Here is a 16,668-nt window from a genome sequence, read left to right as displayed (position 1 = left end):
GTTTTCTGGTGGTTTATTGGAGTTAAGAGTCTCAGGGTCTCTCCTGCCCGGGCTGGCTTTGAACCGCGATCCTCAGATCTCAGCCTCCTGAGTAGCTAGGATTACAGGCGTGAGCCACCAGCGCCCGGCTAAGTCAAGAAACTCTTAGCTTCAATTAATTACTAGAAGTGATACTGTGGCTCAAAGTGGTACTGTACTAGCCTTGAGCAAAAACTCAGGAAGGCTGGGAATGTGGCTTAATAGTAGAATGTTTGCCTAACATGCATGAAGCCCTGGGTTCAATTCCTTAGTACTAAACAGAAAAAAACAGAAAAAAAGCCAGAAGTGGTGCTGTGACTCAAGTGGTAGAGTGCTAGCCTTGAGCAAAAAGAAGCTCAGGAACAGTATCCAGGGCCTGATTTTAAGTCCTAGAATTGGCACAAAAAAAGTGGTGGGAAGGTAGCAAGTCTAGAGAGCTAAGTTCAAACCCCAGTACTGGAAAAATAAACCCCCTTGTGTCACTAACGTAAGCTAATTTTTAAAATTAGATAAATAATTTGCAGGTGTAATTTATACAAGAAGAGCCTGAGGAGAGCCTAGTGCAGGTAGAGGGAAGGTAAAGACTAGGTGTACTTATAGATGTGTTAGGAGGAGGAGGAGGAAAGGTGGCATTCTCTTCTGATTATCTGGTAAGAATAAGAGATGGGAGATCAGGCTTATAGACCTGAGGAAGTGATACAAGCTGTATTGACAGCAGAAAAAAAGCATTGGTGGAGACAGATTTCCAGGGCAGCCTCTGGAGCCCAGCTAGGATGAGGCCAAGTACTAGAGGGTCCTGCATGTCATCCTACTATTTTGGAGGCTGAGATCCGAGGATCAAGCTTCAAAGCCAGCCCAGACAAGAAAGTCCCAGAAAACCTTTTATCTCCAGTGAACCAGTAAAAAGCCAGAAGTGGAGGTGTGGCTCAAGTAGTAGAGTGCCAGCCTTGAGTGAAAAAGCCACATAGAAGTAGAAGACCATGAGTTCATGCTCTAGTACTAGCATGTTCCCTCCCTCCTCTCTCCCGCCCTCCCCCCCCCCCCACACACAAACAAAGATAACTTTTCAGTGAGCCCAAAGAGAAGAACACATTTAGAATAAAGAAGGCAGCTGCAGAGATTGAAGGCCCTGGTCCTCAGTAGGGCGGTGGAGTACCTTGTCTGTCTGTCTGTCTGTTTGTCCTATGGTTCTAGAATCTGCTCCCACACTACAGGGGAGGAAATGGAGGCCCCAGGACCCAAGACCAGCAGCAGAGCCAAAGTCAGACCAGCCTTTCCTGATTTCCCCTCGGCACTCCTGGTCCCCTGAGGTTTCCTAGTCCCGCTATCATAGCCAGGCTCATAGTGCACATGTCTGTGTGCTTACTGGCTGGCATGGGGTGTGGCTGTTAAGTAGAGGCAGCTTTTCTGTCCCCTGCCTGTTCCCTGCTCCCTCCAGAGCTGGGCATGGCACTGCAGAGGTGGAAAACCCCAACTATGACTCTTTACCTCCTGGGAGATGACCCAGTATCCTTCCTGTTTTGCCATTTCTCTAGACCTTCCCTCTGGGATCATATTCATGCCTCTGAATCTAGCAGCCAAAGCCAAGCAGCCAGTTTGGCGTCACTGAGAGCGATCAAGGGGTTCTTTAATTTCAGGCATGGAGAACTAAACTCAGACCAGCCTGGAAGTCACAGAGAGCCAGGTGGGAAGAGGCCTGCATTGGTATTTTGGTGTTGGAGGTTTTCTCTGCTGCGGGTACTGGGGTCCACAGGACTATGTTAGTATATGGGCTATGCTGGGTGGCTTCCTAAAGTTTAGCAGAAATCTTCCTTAGGTAGAAGAAAATCTGGGCTGGGAATGTGGCTTAGTGGTAGAGTTCTTGCCTAGCATGCATGAAACTCTGGGTTCAATTCCTTAGTACCACATAAACAGAAAAAGTCAGAAGTGGCACAGTGGCTCAAGTGGTAGCATGATAGCCTTGAGCAAAAGCTCAGGGACAGTGCCCAGGACCTGAGTTCAAGTCCCAGGACTGGAAAGAGAGAGAGAGAGAGAATTTGTTAGGAAGGGAAGTAGGGGGAGGGGCTGCTTGTGGCCAAGTTCTGAGCCTTGCCTCTCAGAGCATGTTCTGCACATTAGCTGCTGACTGAGATACTGGTAGTCATTAGATGGAAAGCTTATATGACACCAGAATGTATACCACGCTGGTGCTAGTGCTCATGCCTATAACCCCTAACTAATCAGGAGACTACATCTGAGGAATAGGGTTCAAAGGCAGCCTGGGCAGAAAAGTCTGTTGAGATTCTTATTGCCAGTGAATCACCAAAAAGCCAGAAGTGGAGCTGTGGCTCAATTAGTACAGCATCAGCCTTGAGTGTAAAGGTCAAGTGAGAGTGTACGGCCCCGAGTCCAAGCATCAGCTCGAACAACAAAAAGAACCCCCCCCAAAACAATAAACCCATGTATTAGTTATGTCAGAACAAACACAAGGCGTAGCCGAAGCCTTTTCTTGATGAAAGGGACATTTATTTCAGAGCACCAACTTTTGTCTCATTGCAGACTAGCACTGCAAGCATTCTGCTCACCAGGAATTCAGATGAGGACTTCCCAGTTTTACAAAAGTCTGAGAGAGAGCAGATACAGAGCCCCTCTCACGCAGCATGAGTATTGGGGGCTAGAGCTCCGGACTTGTGTGGAGGGCCTGGACTCCCTGCCTTGCTTGCAGGGGCAGGACAGCCATACTGAGTTTCCCTTGTCCTTGCAGGAAACCGGCATGCCTTGGAGAAGAACATGTTGGTTGTGTCAGTGGCCACGGCGGGCTGTAATGAGTTCCCTACTTTGGAGTCAGAGGAAAAGTGTAAGTATCGCCCTGGCCCCTAGCCTACAGAGCAGGCACTGGTCCCTAGGTGGAAATAGACGTCCTGGCCCAAGCCACTGCTACTTGGCCCTCTGCTAAGAGGATGGCCATAGTTTTCTAACAACTGATGCGAGCTTGTGTTTTTTAGTGGGGAAACTGACCTACAAGGTGGATGGCTAAGATACCAGTCCTCAGGTCTGGTCTCTCAGGCCTGTGGAGCCACCATGCTGACCACCACCCATCAGCTGCCTGGCTTGGGGGCATCATCTCTTTGAAATATTTCTTTTCCTTCCTTCCTTCCTTCCTTCCTTTCTTTCTTTCTTCTGGTCTTGGAGCTTGAACTCAGGACCTTGGCTCTGTCCGTGAGCTTTTTTTGGGGGGGTCTGGTCATGGGGCCTGAACTCTAGGCCTGGGCGCTATCCCTCAGCTCTTCAGCTCAAGGCTAGCACTCTACCACTTGAGCCACAGTGCCACTTCTGGCTTTTTTCTTTTTGCTTATGTGGTGCTGAGGAATTGAACCCAGGGCCTCAGGCATGCAAGGCACGTGCTCTACCACTGAGCCAACTTCCCAGCCCCTATTTTTTTTTTTTTTGGTCAGTTGTGGGGCTTGAACTCAGGGCCTGGGTGCTTTCCCTCAGCTCTTTTAAAAGTCCTTTACTGCTTTTAGCCACAGCTCCATTTCTGGTTTTCTGGTGGTTAATTGGAGATAAATGTCTCAATTGGAGATAAATGTCTCATGGACTTTGCTGTTCAGGCTGACTTTGAACCATGCTTCTCAGATCTCAGCCTTTTGAGTAGCTAGAATTACAGGCATGAGCCACAAGCATCCAGCTATTTATTTATTCTTTTAATGTGATTTTGCTGGGGGGTTTAATTCCAAGGATTATATAAAATACCTAGTCTAGAGTCTGAGGGTAAAAAGCTAACCTAATGAGGTTTTTTGTTTGTTTTTTTGATCATTTCAGACACACTGATCATAAATGACGAACACTGTTTACTGGAGTCTAAGACTGTCTGGGGAGCTCTTAGAGGTAATGAGGTGGGGTGGGGTGGGTGTAGGGATGATGGGGGACAGTTGGTATTGGTTGGGTAGGAGGACAGGATTGGGGGCCTGGCAAAAACTCCTACTCAAGGTGGCTTGCTTCACTAAGGAGACTAGGTGGAGAGTTCCCAGCCCCATACTGCAGTGCCTAGATGCTGACAGGCCTTGCTTTCTTGGCAGCCCAAGGGACAGTCTTCACAGGGCAGGGAGCTGGAGAGGGGCCGATGGCTGCCACACCCCTGCCTCTCAGCTCCCACTCAACACATGCCATCAAGAATCCTTTATAAAGAAAATCTAAGGGACTGGTAAGGTGGCTTACTGGTAGAATGCTTGCCTAGCATGCATGAAGCCCTGGGTTTGATTCCTCAGTACCACATAAATGGAAAAGGCCAGAAGTGGCACTGTGGATCAAGTGGTAGAGGGCTAGCCATAAGCTGAAGAGCTGAAGGAGAGCACCCAAGCCCAGAGTTCAAGCCCCATGATCGACCAAAAAAAAAAAAAACCTCAGCCTGGCACAATAGTACATGCCTATGGTCTCAGCTACTGGAAAGGCTGAGAGAAGAGAATCACTTGAGCTCAATATATCAAGATCCTGTCTTTTTTTTTTTTTTCCTTTCCCTGGTTGTGGGGCCTGAACTCTGGGCCTGGGCACTGTCTCTGAGCTGTTCAGCTCAAGGCTAGCGCTCTACCACTTGAGCTACAGCACCACTTCCAGCTTTTTTTTGCTTATGTGGTGCTGAGAAATCGAACCCAGGACCTCATGCATGCAAGGTAAGCACTCTACCATTGAACCACCTTCCCAGCCCCAAGATCCTGATTCTTAAGGGAAAGAGAAGAGGAAAACTGGACAAAATAAATGGATAAATATATTTTGTGTAAGTGTCAGTATTGGGGCTTGAACTCAGGGCAGGACCCTATTGCTTAGCTTTTTTGTTCAAGGCTGGTATTCTACCACTTGATCCACACCAGCTCCTCTTTTGGCTTCTTGGTGGTTAATTCAAGATAAAAGTCTCTTAGCTGGGTGCTGGTGGCTCACGCCTGTAATCCTAGCTATTCAGGAGGCTGAGATCTGAGGATCGAGGTTCAAAGCCAGCCCAGGCAGGAAGTCCGTGAGACTCTTATCTCCAATAAACCACTGTCCCTCAGCTCTTCAGCTCAAGGCTAGTGCTCTACCACTTGAACCACAGCACCACTTCTGGCTTTTTTTCTTTTTGCTTATGTGGCGCTGAGGAATTGAACCCAGGAGCTCATGCATGCAAGGCAAGCCCTCTACCACTGAGCCACCTTCCCAGCCCCAAATGATGTCCTTTTCTTTCTGTAGCAGACAATAAGCCACACCTTTCCCCTTTGCTGGAGAAGGATTGAGTTCCTAAATAAAGACTTGGCCACAGGCTGCTGCTATGTTTTTGCTCAAACCTCTGCTGGTGACAAGATGAGGAAAACATCTCCTGAACTCGGCACCTTGGTTTAGTTTGTCATCATGCTGCCTCTCCTGGCATGCTGCGGGATATCAGCATGCATGTTCCCCTCTGTGGCCTCTCTCAGCTTCTGCGCAGGTGCTCCTTAGTCAGGGGCTGGAGTACTTGGGGTCAGAGTACACCCGTGGTATGCTTCAGCCTTGGCTCTGATTGAATAGATAAGGTCTTGTGGATTTTTTTAATTTTGAAATTTAGAGGCTTTGGGTTGTTTTTTTTTTCATTATACAAAGTTGCCATTTAACAGAGCAGTCTGTGAATACTCTCTGTCTGAATCAGTGTTACTCCTTCCATCATACTCATTTTGGGATTCTTTTTGTTGTTGTTGTTGTTGTTGGTCATGGAGCTTGAACTCTGGACCTGGACGCTGTCCATGAGCTCTTCAACTCAAGGCAAGCACTCTTAACCACTTGAGCCGTAGGATCACTTCTGGTGGTTAATTGGAGATCAGAGTCTCATGGACTTTCCTTGCCCAGGCTGGCTTTGAACAGCAATGCTCAGATCTCAGCTTCCTGAGTAGCTAGGGTTACAGACCTGAGCCACCGACGCCTTGCTCATTTTGGGATTCTTTACAGGGCTTTTCTGGGTCTTTAGGAGATGACCCCCAGTTGGTATGAGTGTATATCCTACTCTGTACTAGTTCTGTCTGCATGTGGGCCTTGCTGGCCTCTTAAGAGACTATGTTGGTGGGGTGGGCAGGCTTCCAGTGACCTGGTCTCTTCTTGAACCCCAAAGATGAACAGTGGTGACCCCTGGTTACTCCTGATCAGTTAAGTCCAATGATGGCCTCAGGCTCTGGGAAACTCTATCTTAGATCACTTTTTTCTCACAATCACAGTTGAGTCTGGGAGAAGGATCAGTAGACCGGCCCTTCCTTGGCTCCCTTTGTTCCTGGTGAGTTCTGTCCACGGGTGGCCTTAAACCCTGCAGGTGTTCTTTGCTCTTCATCTTGCCCAAGAAGCACATACCTCACCCTCTGTTCTTTTGTGTGTGTGTATGTGTGTGCACGCATGCACATCCTGGGGCTTGAACTCAGGGGGGCCTGGGTGCTGTCCCTCAGCTTTTTATTCAAGGCTAGTGCTCTGCCACTTGAGCCCCAGCTGGCCTTCTGGTTTTACGGTGGTTAATAGGAGATAAGAATCTCACAGACTTTCTTGCCTGGCTGACTTCCAAATCATGATCCTTAGAAAGCTCATCCTCCTGAGTAGCTGAGATGGCAGGCATGAGCACCGGTGCCCAGTTTCTTCGTTCTCTGTTTGAATGTTTTTGCAAATTTAAGGCTCAGGAAACAAAGATAAAAAGGGTGTGCGGGGTGAGTTGGTCCCCTTCTTGCAAGGAGAGCACTGAAATCCCTTCCCTCCCTCCTTCTCCCACCTCTTAAAGTAACTATGAAGACCAGCTTCCTGGCACCCTATTCATTCGTCTTCAGACCCCTTCTAGGTCTGCCCACGTGCTGTGCTTGGCCCCCTCAAGAGCCTGGCAGGTGAATACATCTCCCCATCCCTGAGTTTTCTCTCTGCCTTTCCACTTCTCACAGGTCTGGAGACTTTCAGCCAGCTTGTTTGGAAATCTGCTGAGGGCACGGTGAGTGTGGGTCCCAAAAGGACTCCATTTTATTTATTTTTGTGTGTATGTATGCTGCTCCTAGAGCTTGAACTCAGGGGGCCTGGGTATTGTCCCTGAGCTTTTGTACTCAAGGCTAGTGCTACCACTTGAGCCACAGCTCCACTTCCCACTTTTCTGATGGTTCTTTAGAAAGAAGTTTCAGGGGGCTGGGAAGGTGACTCAGTGGGTAGAGTGCTTGCCTTGTGTGTATGAGGCCCTGGGTTCGATACCTCAGCACTACATAGGCAGAAAAAGCTGGAAGTAGCTCTGTGGCTCAAGTGGTAGAGCACTAGCCTTGAGCTGAAGAGCTGAGGGACAGTTCCGAGGCCCTTGAACCATGATCCTCGTATTATCTCAGCCTTCTGAGTAGCTGGGAAGGCAGGCATGAGCCATGGGTGCCTAGTGAGAAGGGCTCCTTTTTAAACTCTGAGATTTTCTCCAGAGGCCTGGAAGATACTAAGGATTCTGGGGAAAGTCTTTTTTTTTTTTTTTTTTTTGGTCGGCCGTGGGGCTTGAACTCTGGGCCTGGGCGCTGTCCCTCAGCTCTTCAGCTCAAGGCGAGCGCTCTACCACTTGAGCTACAGCGCCACTTCCGGTTTTCTGGTGGTTTATTGGAGATAGGAGTCTCACGGTCTCTCCTGCCTGGGCTGGCTTTGAACCACGATCCTCAGATCTCAGCCTCCTGAGTAGCTAGGATTACAGGCGTGAGCCACCAGCGCCCGGCGTTGGGGAAAGTCTTAATGTGCCTTTAACAAAGTTTTGGTGGCTTTAAATAGCCCCAGCAGTCAAGGGCAGATGTGAGTGGAGGAGTGGCTTGGTAGATTTGGTCTGTTTGAAGGCGTCTCTCTTGAATCATTTTATAATGACCCAGCTGCCACACTGCTTGAACAGGACACATCAGGTCAGGAAACTGCATAGCCTGTGGGCTGATGTACTACACAATATAGCGATTGGTGAGGGAGGGTCAGGGAGGGTTAGGGACAGATACACTGCAGAATCTCACTGAGTGGCTTTTCAGAGTTCTTAGGAGTTTCTTCCTCACCCTTACTCTGAATCTTAATACATGCAATGATTGGTCCCTACAGTTCTTTATCAATAAGACAAACGTCGAGGACTTCCCCCGCTTCCCTCACCGGGGCCTGCTGCTGGACACCTCGCGCCATTACCTGCCTTTGGCTGCCATCCTGGACACACTGGTACCCAGGCCTTAGGCCTCCTTCATGCATGGGGTTCTGGTGATGGACAGGAGATAGATGAAGTTTCACATTTCTCAAGAACAGAGAGAAGCTAGGAGTTGGGTGGCTCAAATCTGTAATCCTAGCTACTCAGGAGGTTGAGATCTGAGGATCACAGTTTGAAGCCAGTCCGGACAGGAAAGTCCATGAAACTCTTATCTCCAATTAACTATCAAAAAGCTGCAAATTGAGGGCTGGGAAGGTGGCTCAGTTGTAGAGCGCTTGCCTTGCATGCCTGAGGCCTTGAGTTCCATTCCTCAGCACCACATAATCAGAAAAAAAAAAGCCGGAAGTGGCACTGTGGCTCAAGTGGTAGTGCACTAGCCTTGAGCTGAAGAGCTGAGGGATAGCACCCAGGCTCAGAGTTCAGGCCCCATGACCAGACCCAAAAATAAATAAATCAGAAAAAGAGGACTGGGAATGAGGCTTAGTGGTAGAGTGCTTGCCTAGCATGCATGAAACCTTAGGTTCAACTCAGTACCACGTAAACAGAAAAAACTAGAAGTGGTACTGTAGCTCAAGTGGTAGAGTGCTAGCCTTGAACAAAAGAGGCTCAGGGACAATGCTCAGCCCTGAGTTCAAGCCCCAGGACTGGACAAAACAAAACAAAAAAACAGCAACAGGAAAAAAAAGAGAAAGAAAAAGAATAGAGAATGTATGTAACTCACACCTAATTCTGTACAACTGGCTGCTGTGGACCAATCTTCAGGCTGTTGGCAGAGGTGCAGACAATGTTTTCTTGTGTGTGTTTTTTTTTGTCCATTATGGGGCTTAAACTCAGCACCTAGGCCCTGTCCCTGAGCTCTTTTGCTCAAGGCTAGCACTCTACCACTTAGAGCCATGGCACCACTTCTGACTTTTTGATGATTAATTGATGATAAAAGTCTCATGGACTTTCCTGCCCTGATTGATTTGGAAATACAATCCTCAGATCTCAGCCTCCTAAGTAGCTAGGATTACAGGCATGAGCTACCAGTGCTCAGCTTAGAAAGTACTTTGAAACTTGGCTTCTCCGGCTACCAATGCTGTTAAATTGAATAGGGTTGGAGGAAAGCTATGTTCAAAGCCTTGCTGGGGAATTAACTAACTTGAGTTTGATGTGCAGTGTTCCCCGTCAGCTGCTAATTTAGCTGCCTTTCCCTTTATTTGCATGGTGGAGCAAAAGTGTATATGTGTGTATGCATGTGTGCATGTGTGTGTATGTGCCACTAGTAGGGTTTGAAATCAGGCTTGTAGCCATCGCTGAGCTTTTTTGCTCAAGGCTAGCACTCTGCTACTTGAGTCACAGCTCCTCTTCAGGCTGATGGGAAGACTCGAGTCCATGGCACCTGGGACCACTTCCCTGCAAATGGCAGCAGGTTGAGCTGTGTGGGGTATGTGGAGCAGCCTGCCCCCCGCCCTCTATGGGGTGTGAGAGGTTCATGCGTTGTTCTCTGACCTGCAGGATGTCATGGCATACAATAAATTCAACGTCTTCCACTGGCACCTGGTCGACGACCCTTCCTTCCCATACGAGAGCTTCACATTCCCAGAGCTCACCCGGAAGGTAGGTATTCACCTGGAGCCCCGCTCCATCTTAGCTAGACCCACTGGCAGAGCGGGACAACAGTGGCTCTGGAGCACAGCACTTGGTTTCAGGTCCAGCCTCTGCCATTCCTGCTCTGTGACTTTCAGAAGCTAGCCCTCTAGTAGTGGTTGGCATGTACAGTGTTCAGTGGGCACAGTTCCCGCCTTGTCCGCCTCACTGCCCTGACTGCTGCTCAGATGTAACGACATATTGACCGAGCCTTCAAGATAGTCCCCACGCCACTGGGGCTGTGGACCAGTGTTCGGATGCCCGGGGTGTCCTGGGGACATCTTGAGCATCAGGACCCTGAGTCCAAAGGGCATTTTGGGCCTTGTAGGGATCCTACAACCCCGTCACGCACATCTACACAGCCCACGACGTGAAGGAGGTCATCGAGTACGCGAGGCTGCGGGGCATCCGCGTGCTGGCAGAGTTTGACACCCCCGGCCACACTTTGTCCTGGGGACCAGGTAAGAGTGGTGCCCGGTGTTGGAGAGAGTTTACTGATACTTCTCTGAGCAACCTCAAGGAAAAGAGTCACGTTGTACTATTGAAATACGAGTGGATTCTTCTCTGAGGCCCATACAGGCTGCTGCATCCTAGGGTGGGCGGGAAGGGCTGACCCCTGGTGTAGAACCTGAAAAAGAAAACTCAGGGTAGCCCCTGTAGCTCACTCACTATCTCCTGTATGGTCTTCACCCCAGGGTGAGCATCCCAGATTGAACCACAAAGCTCAAGGCTTATTAAAGGAAGATTGAAGCTGGGCGTTGGTACCTTATAATTATAATCCTAGCAACTCAGTAGGCTGAGATCTGAGGATTGTGGTTCAAAGCCAGCCCTGGCAGCAAAGTCCTTGAGATTCTTAATCTCCAGTTAACTACCAAAAAAACCAGAAGTAGAGCTGTGGCTCAAGTGGTAAACCTCTAGCCTTGAACAAAGAAGCTCAGGGACAGCGTCCAGGTCCTGAGTTCAAACCAAAAAGTAAGATTTTGGGGGATGAGAGAGGGTATGGCTTGAGGGGTATAGCACCTGCCTAAACAAGCAGGAAGATCAGTATTCAATTCCCAATACTGACTACAGAAACATTGGCTGAGGTGCCACTTGGTCTCAGCCTCAGCTGGAAAGGGCCCTGAGTTCAGGGAGAGGCCCTGAGCTCAGGGAGAGGCCTTGAGGAGTGTAGAGCACTGTGGTGATGGGGGCCCCACAGGGAAAGATGGGGCTGGTTGGCTCCACCCTTTGAGAATAGTGTGTCACAGCGTGTCTGCTATCAGTGAGCTGCCTGTGACCAGCTCTGTCTGATAGTAGGCCTATTTGTATTTGTGACTAAACAGGTGCCTGTGAACTTCAGGTACGAATGCATGTGATGTTTATGAGCAAAGTTGTGTTGCTTTGTATGACTTGTCTTATGTGGTACGGTGCATGGTATCTGTGTATGAGTGACACACGTGTGGGCTCTCTGTTAACATAGGTATCCCAGGGCTACTGACTCCCTGCTACTCCGGCTCTCTGCCCTCTGGCACCTATGGACCGGTGAATCCAATTCTCAACAACACCTATGAGTTCATGAGCACATTCTTCTTGGAAGTCAGCTCCGTCTTCCCAGATTTTTACCTTCACCTTGGAGGAGATGAGGTTGATTTCACCTGCTGGTATGAGCCTCCCACTCTACCCACCCCATGCTGACCAGTGGCTTGCTCAGAGTAGAGAACCTTCAACACAGTGGCCTGTCCCAGCCCAAAGGGGAACCATGTGTAACATGAATGAGGCTTAACAGTAGAACCCACCCTTCCCCCCATCTCCTGTCTTTGAGATATTTATGGAAATACTAGCTCAGAGCTCATAATTGTCTTGGGAAATTTTGAGGTAGAGGAAAAAAAACAGGCCCTGCTCATAAAGGCTTAAAACAGTGTGACCAAGCCAGGTACTGGTGGCTCATGCTTGGAATCCTAGCTACTCAGGAGGCTGAGTTCTGAGGATCAAAGTTCAAGGCCCTGGGTGGACAAGTCCAGGAACCACCAAAAGCTGGATGTGGAGAGATGGCTAAAGTAGTAGAGTGCCAACCTTGAATGAAAAAGCTAAGCAAGAGTTCAAAATCCTGAGTTCAAGCTCCAGTACTAGCATGCATGAACAATTTATAAATAAATACATAGCCTGATCAAAGAGTCAATCTCAGAATTCAAAGCTAATGGGTGGCAGTATCTAATATGAACTCATGTCCAAACTCCTCATATCTACTTAGTTCAAAAGAGGTGGAGTGGCCAGGTGTTGGTGGCTCATGCATGTAATTCTTGCTACTCAGGAGGCTAAGACCTAGAGGATTATAGTTAAAGGCCAACTCAGTGAGAAAAGTCCATGAGATACTGTCTCTAAAATAATGAGCCAAAAAGCAAGCCTGGAGGAACCCACTGAGCAAACCAAAAGCATTAGGCCCTGAGTTCAGGCCCTAGGACCAACCCCCCAAAAAGCCGAGGGACTTCAAGCAGTGGGCATTGGTACCCAGAGGCCCCCTCAGGCTTGGCGCTCATGCTCTGAGGACCACTTCCCTGGCCACCCTGCCTGCCCTGCTGCAGCTCCACTTTGGCCACGCCTTCCTCGCATGGGACGGCCCAGATCCTCAGCGCTGTTTGCTCTTCCTAGAAAGGGTCAGTTGCAGAAGCCAAGGCGGAATCTCGGGGCCTGGAGGGAGGTGAGAACGCCGATCTTCCTTTTCCCTTATGACTCAGGAGGTCCAATCCTGATATCCAGGCCTTCATGAAGAAGAAGGACTTCGACGACTTCAAACAGCTGGAGTCCTACTATATCCAGAAGTGAGGAAGGCAGGGGCGGGGGTTGCATTGGGGATCACCTCCTGTGGGGTCTCAGTCAGGCCCTGTTCGCCCACTCTCTGGGCCCCCGAAGGCTCTCTCTGTCCTGTCCTTTCAGGTCCCAGCCCCGGGGAAGCGACTGCCCAGTGAGGGCTAGGCCCCCCGGCCAGGCACCACCGCAGAGCACCGCCACACGGCCCAGAGCCTGGCTGGGCTGAGCAGACCCTCTCTTGACGCTCCTCTCCTCTCCAGGCTGCTGGACATAGTCTCTTCTTATAACAAGGGCTACGTGGTGTGGCAAGAAGTGTTTGATAACAAAGTTAAGGTGAGTGGGGGCAGAGAAGGGGAGGAAGGTCCCTGTGGTGTCTCCAGCTGTCTCTTGCCAGGCTTTGGTAGTCAGAGCCCTCACAGCCATCTCTCCATTTCCCTCAAGAAGAGCCACAGAGGGGTTGGGTGTGGTGGCTCACACCGATAATCCCAGCCGCTCAGGAGGCTGAAATCTGAGGATCACTGCTCCAAGCCAGTCCAGGCAGGAAAGACCATGAGACTCTTTATCTCCAATAAACTACCAAAAAGCCAGGAGTAGAGCTGTGGCTCAAGTGGTATAGCTGTAGCCTGGAGTGAAAAATCTCAGGGGCATCACCCAGGCCCTGAGGTAGTAGTGTGTGCATATGCATGTGTGCATGCCCCCACACACAGCCACAGAGACGTGAGCCCCCAGGTTTAGGTGCCAGCGCCTCTGTCTGCCCACACTGAGAAGGAATCACGGTACCATGGGATTCCTGAGTCACGGGCCTGGCTCTTCGGGGTCTGGAGATAAAGGCTGCCTTTTCTTTGTTTATCAGTAAGGTCCCAGCTCCCATCCCACTTTCAGAAACATCTAAACTCTTGGATCTGTTTGCCTCCTGCTTCCAGCCGGCATTCCTCTCCTCCTGTGGCATGCGGGGCTGCAGGGCCCCAGGGAGGGATGCTGCAGGCAGCACCCCAACCTAGGTCTGACCTGGGACCTAGGGCGCCCTCCACCGCCCCCCAGGCCTCAGCTAAGCCATCTGGGGTCCCAGGGGCATCCTTTTCCTCTGAGGGCCAGGGCCACCAGCAGCCCTTGACCCGAGAACTTCCTCAGCTCTATGCCATGACTGTCCTTGGACCTTTTGTGACAGGTTCGGCCAGACACCATTATACAGGTGTGGCGGGAAGAGTTGCCAGTGGGGTACTTAAAGGAGATGGAGCAGATCACCAAGGCTGGCTTCCGGGCCCTGCTCTCTGCCCCCTGGTACCTGAACCGCATCAGTTACGGCCCTGACTGGAAGGACATGTACACAGTGGAGCCCCTGGCCTTTGAAGGTGGGGGCAGGGTGGGGGCATAGCGGTCTGCCTAATGTTGCCTAATGGTGGTTGAGGTCCCCCCCCCCAACACCCACTAGCCTCTTGTTCTCCCTCAGGTACCAAAGACGAGAAGGACCTCGTGATTGGGGGGGAGGCCTGCATGTGGGGAGAGTATGTGGACAGCACAAACCTGGTCCCCAGGCTCTGGTAAGGGAGAGTTGGGTACTAAGGCAAGGCTTCTCCTTTACCACCTTAATCCCAGCTAGTCCTCCTGGGCTGGGACTTCCCCTGGCTCCCTCCTGCAAACCCCTACCTGGAAGGTCCATGGTGCTTAGGTTGTAGGCCTTACTTGTCTGTGGAGCTAGTGTGGCCTTGGTGGGCACAGGGTCCTTGCTCAGCGCCCGACATCAAGACTGTGGCCTCTGTGAAGCTCCCCAAGCCTGGATCACTGTCCTCATTTTAAAGAAGTTGGAGCTGAGCTGGTGCTGTGAATGAAGTATCAGTTCCATCCCTTGGCCCTGGCTAGTCCAGGCCTGCATGGAGGGAGGTGACCTATGGGTGCCCAGCCTCCTTGTGGGAGCACAGCACCCCCCCCCCAGCCTGCCACTCATCCCTCTTCCCTCAGGCCCAGAGCAGCCGCTATTGCCGAAAGGCTGTGGAGCAGCAACTTAACAACTGGCCTGAACTTCGCCTATAGACGCTTGTCCCACTTCCGCTGTGAGCTGCTGAGGTGAGCGGGCTGGGTGGGGGCTGGGACCCCTTCCTCAGGAGGAAACAAGAATAACAAGTATACCATCATGAGCCCAATGCCCAGCCTCAGGCCGGCCCTGCCTCATTGATTCATGCCACAGATCATAAGGCAGGTCAGAGATTAGCGTTCCTTACCCAGAGTCTCTCAGGAATAGGAATGCAATGAGATCCACTTCTGTGGGTTCCAGTGAGGCCCAGGCCCCATTGAGATGTCCATGAGGCATTTCCCTGACTCCACCACTGATAAGAGTTTGAGGACCAGAGCTGAGCAGGAGACACACAGTGTGGGGCCTGAGGCTCAGCTGTCTACTACATGCTGTGTGACTTTAGGCCGCCTCCTTTCCCTCTCTGAGTGTGTTGCTTATTTGGATAAGGAAGAGAGATTGAGAGAACATGGCTTTATGCCAGGGCATGGACTGGCCAGCTTCTCAGGTCTCCACTGCCATCCACTGGCACCTGCACAGTGTTTCCAGCATGTAAGAACCAAAAGCAGGGGACTGAGGTGCTCGGAGCAATCAGTACCCTTCTGGCCTCGGCCTCTTGTTTTTGTTTGTTTGATTTTGTGCCCACAGTGGAGCTTGAACTGCTGGCTTTGCATTTTGGTTCAGCCTTTTCACACAAGGTTAGCACTGTACCACTTGAGCCACACCTCCAGTTCCACATCTTTTTTTTATGCCAGTCATGGGGCTTGGGCCTAGGCGCTGTCTCTGAGCATCTTTTGCTCAAGGTGAATGCTCTGCCACTTGAGCCACAGCACCACTTCTGATTTTTTTTGAGTAGTTTATTGGAGATAAGAGTCTCATGGTAGCCGGGTGCCCGAGGCTCACACCTGTAATCCTAGCTCCTCAGGAGTCTGAGATCTGATGATCACAGTTCAAAGCTAGCCCAGGCAGGAAAGTGGCTCAGTGGTAAAGTGCTTGCCTCACATGCATGAGGTCCTGGGTTTGATTCCTAAGTACCACATCAGCAGAAAAAGCTGGAAGTGGCGCTGTGGCTCAAGTGCTAGAGCTCTTGCCTTGAGCTGAAGAGCTGAGGGACAGCACCTGGGCCCAGAGTTCAAGCCCCACAACTGACCAAAAAAAAAAAAAAAGCGTCTCATGGAGTTTCCTGCCTGGACTGGCTTTGAACCATGATCCTCAGATCTCAGCCTCCTGGGTAGCTAGGATGACAGGTATGAGTCACCAGTGCCTGGCTCTACCTCTTTTCTACAGGGGTTACTTGGGGGTGGGGTGCAGAAACAAACAGTAGAAAGGCGGGGGGTAATGCTCCTGTGGTCTCGGTATTTTGGGGGCTCACAGGTGGGGTTCACTTTGCTATCTGTGTGTCCCCATGCAGGCGAGGCGTCCAGGCCCAGCCCATCAGTGTAGGCTACTGTGAACAGGAGTACGAGCAGAGCTGAGCCGCCGCCCCAGGCACCAAGGAAGGTGCTGGCCCTGACAACTGTGGTGGGCCAGGCTTCCACTACACCCCGGCCGGCCGGGGACAGAGCCCCGTGCCCCCGTGCCTGGAGAGAGGAGGCTGGTGCTGGCGCTGGTGTTCAATAAAGAGTGACATGACATTTTTCTATGATGAACTTGGGTTACCTATATAAGAGGACAGAAAATGCATGGCCAAAAATGGCTGTATGTGTGCGTATGCATGTGTGTATGTGTGTGCATATACATGTACGTCTATGTACGTGTGTGCATACATGTGCGTATGCATGTTGCGCATGTATGTGCATGTGTGCTTGGGCTTGAATTCAAGGGCCTGGCACTTTTATTTGGCTTTTTCACTAAAGGCTGGTGTCCTGTCACTTGGGCCACAGCTCCATTTGCAAACTTTTCTTTTCTGATTGACTGCAGATAAAACTCTCATGGACTTTCTTGCCCATGTTTGCTTTGAACAACTATCTTCAGATCTCAGCCTTGAGTAGCTAGAATTACAGGCATGAACCACTAGTGCCCTACTCCTGTATATTTTTTAAATGTTATATCTACTATTAAAACAGTTACCATGATCTGGCCAAGA

General features: G+C 50.4%; 1 protein-coding gene across 1 annotated transcript in view; it reads left to right on the top strand.

The window, feature by feature from the left end:
- Hexa (hexosaminidase A (alpha polypeptide)) overlaps positions 1 to 16,231 on the top strand; it is an 18,257-nt gene extending 2,026 nt beyond the window's left edge. The window contains exons 2-14 of the mRNA XM_013012166.1: positions 2,762 to 2,854; positions 3,820 to 3,885; positions 6,909 to 6,955; positions 8,062 to 8,172; positions 9,656 to 9,757; positions 10,116 to 10,248; positions 11,247 to 11,427; positions 12,502 to 12,585; positions 12,835 to 12,907; positions 13,743 to 13,926; positions 14,025 to 14,115; positions 14,534 to 14,638; positions 15,994 to 16,231. Of these exons, the coding sequence (XP_012867620.1) occupies positions 2,762 to 2,854; positions 3,820 to 3,885; positions 6,909 to 6,955; positions 8,062 to 8,172; positions 9,656 to 9,757; positions 10,116 to 10,248; positions 11,247 to 11,427; positions 12,502 to 12,585; positions 12,835 to 12,907; positions 13,743 to 13,926; positions 14,025 to 14,115; positions 14,534 to 14,638; positions 15,994 to 16,057 (1,334 nt within the window). The 3' untranslated portion in view covers positions 16,058 to 16,231. The remainder of the gene's footprint in view (positions 1 to 2,761; positions 2,855 to 3,819; positions 3,886 to 6,908; positions 6,956 to 8,061; positions 8,173 to 9,655; positions 9,758 to 10,115; positions 10,249 to 11,246; positions 11,428 to 12,501; positions 12,586 to 12,834; positions 12,908 to 13,742; positions 13,927 to 14,024; positions 14,116 to 14,533; positions 14,639 to 15,993) is intronic.
- The last annotated feature ends 437 nt before the right edge of the window (positions 16,232 to 16,668 follow it).

This window comes from Dipodomys ordii, unplaced genomic scaffold (assembly GCF_000151885.1).
Source record: "Dipodomys ordii isolate 6190 unplaced genomic scaffold, Dord_2.0 Scaffold15, whole genome shotgun sequence".
In the NCBI taxonomy this organism is placed as follows: Eukaryota; Metazoa; Chordata; class Mammalia; order Rodentia; family Heteromyidae; genus Dipodomys; species Dipodomys ordii.
The sequence above is the reverse complement of the archived record's forward strand: the minus strand, read 5'-3'. Positions and strand labels throughout refer to the sequence as shown.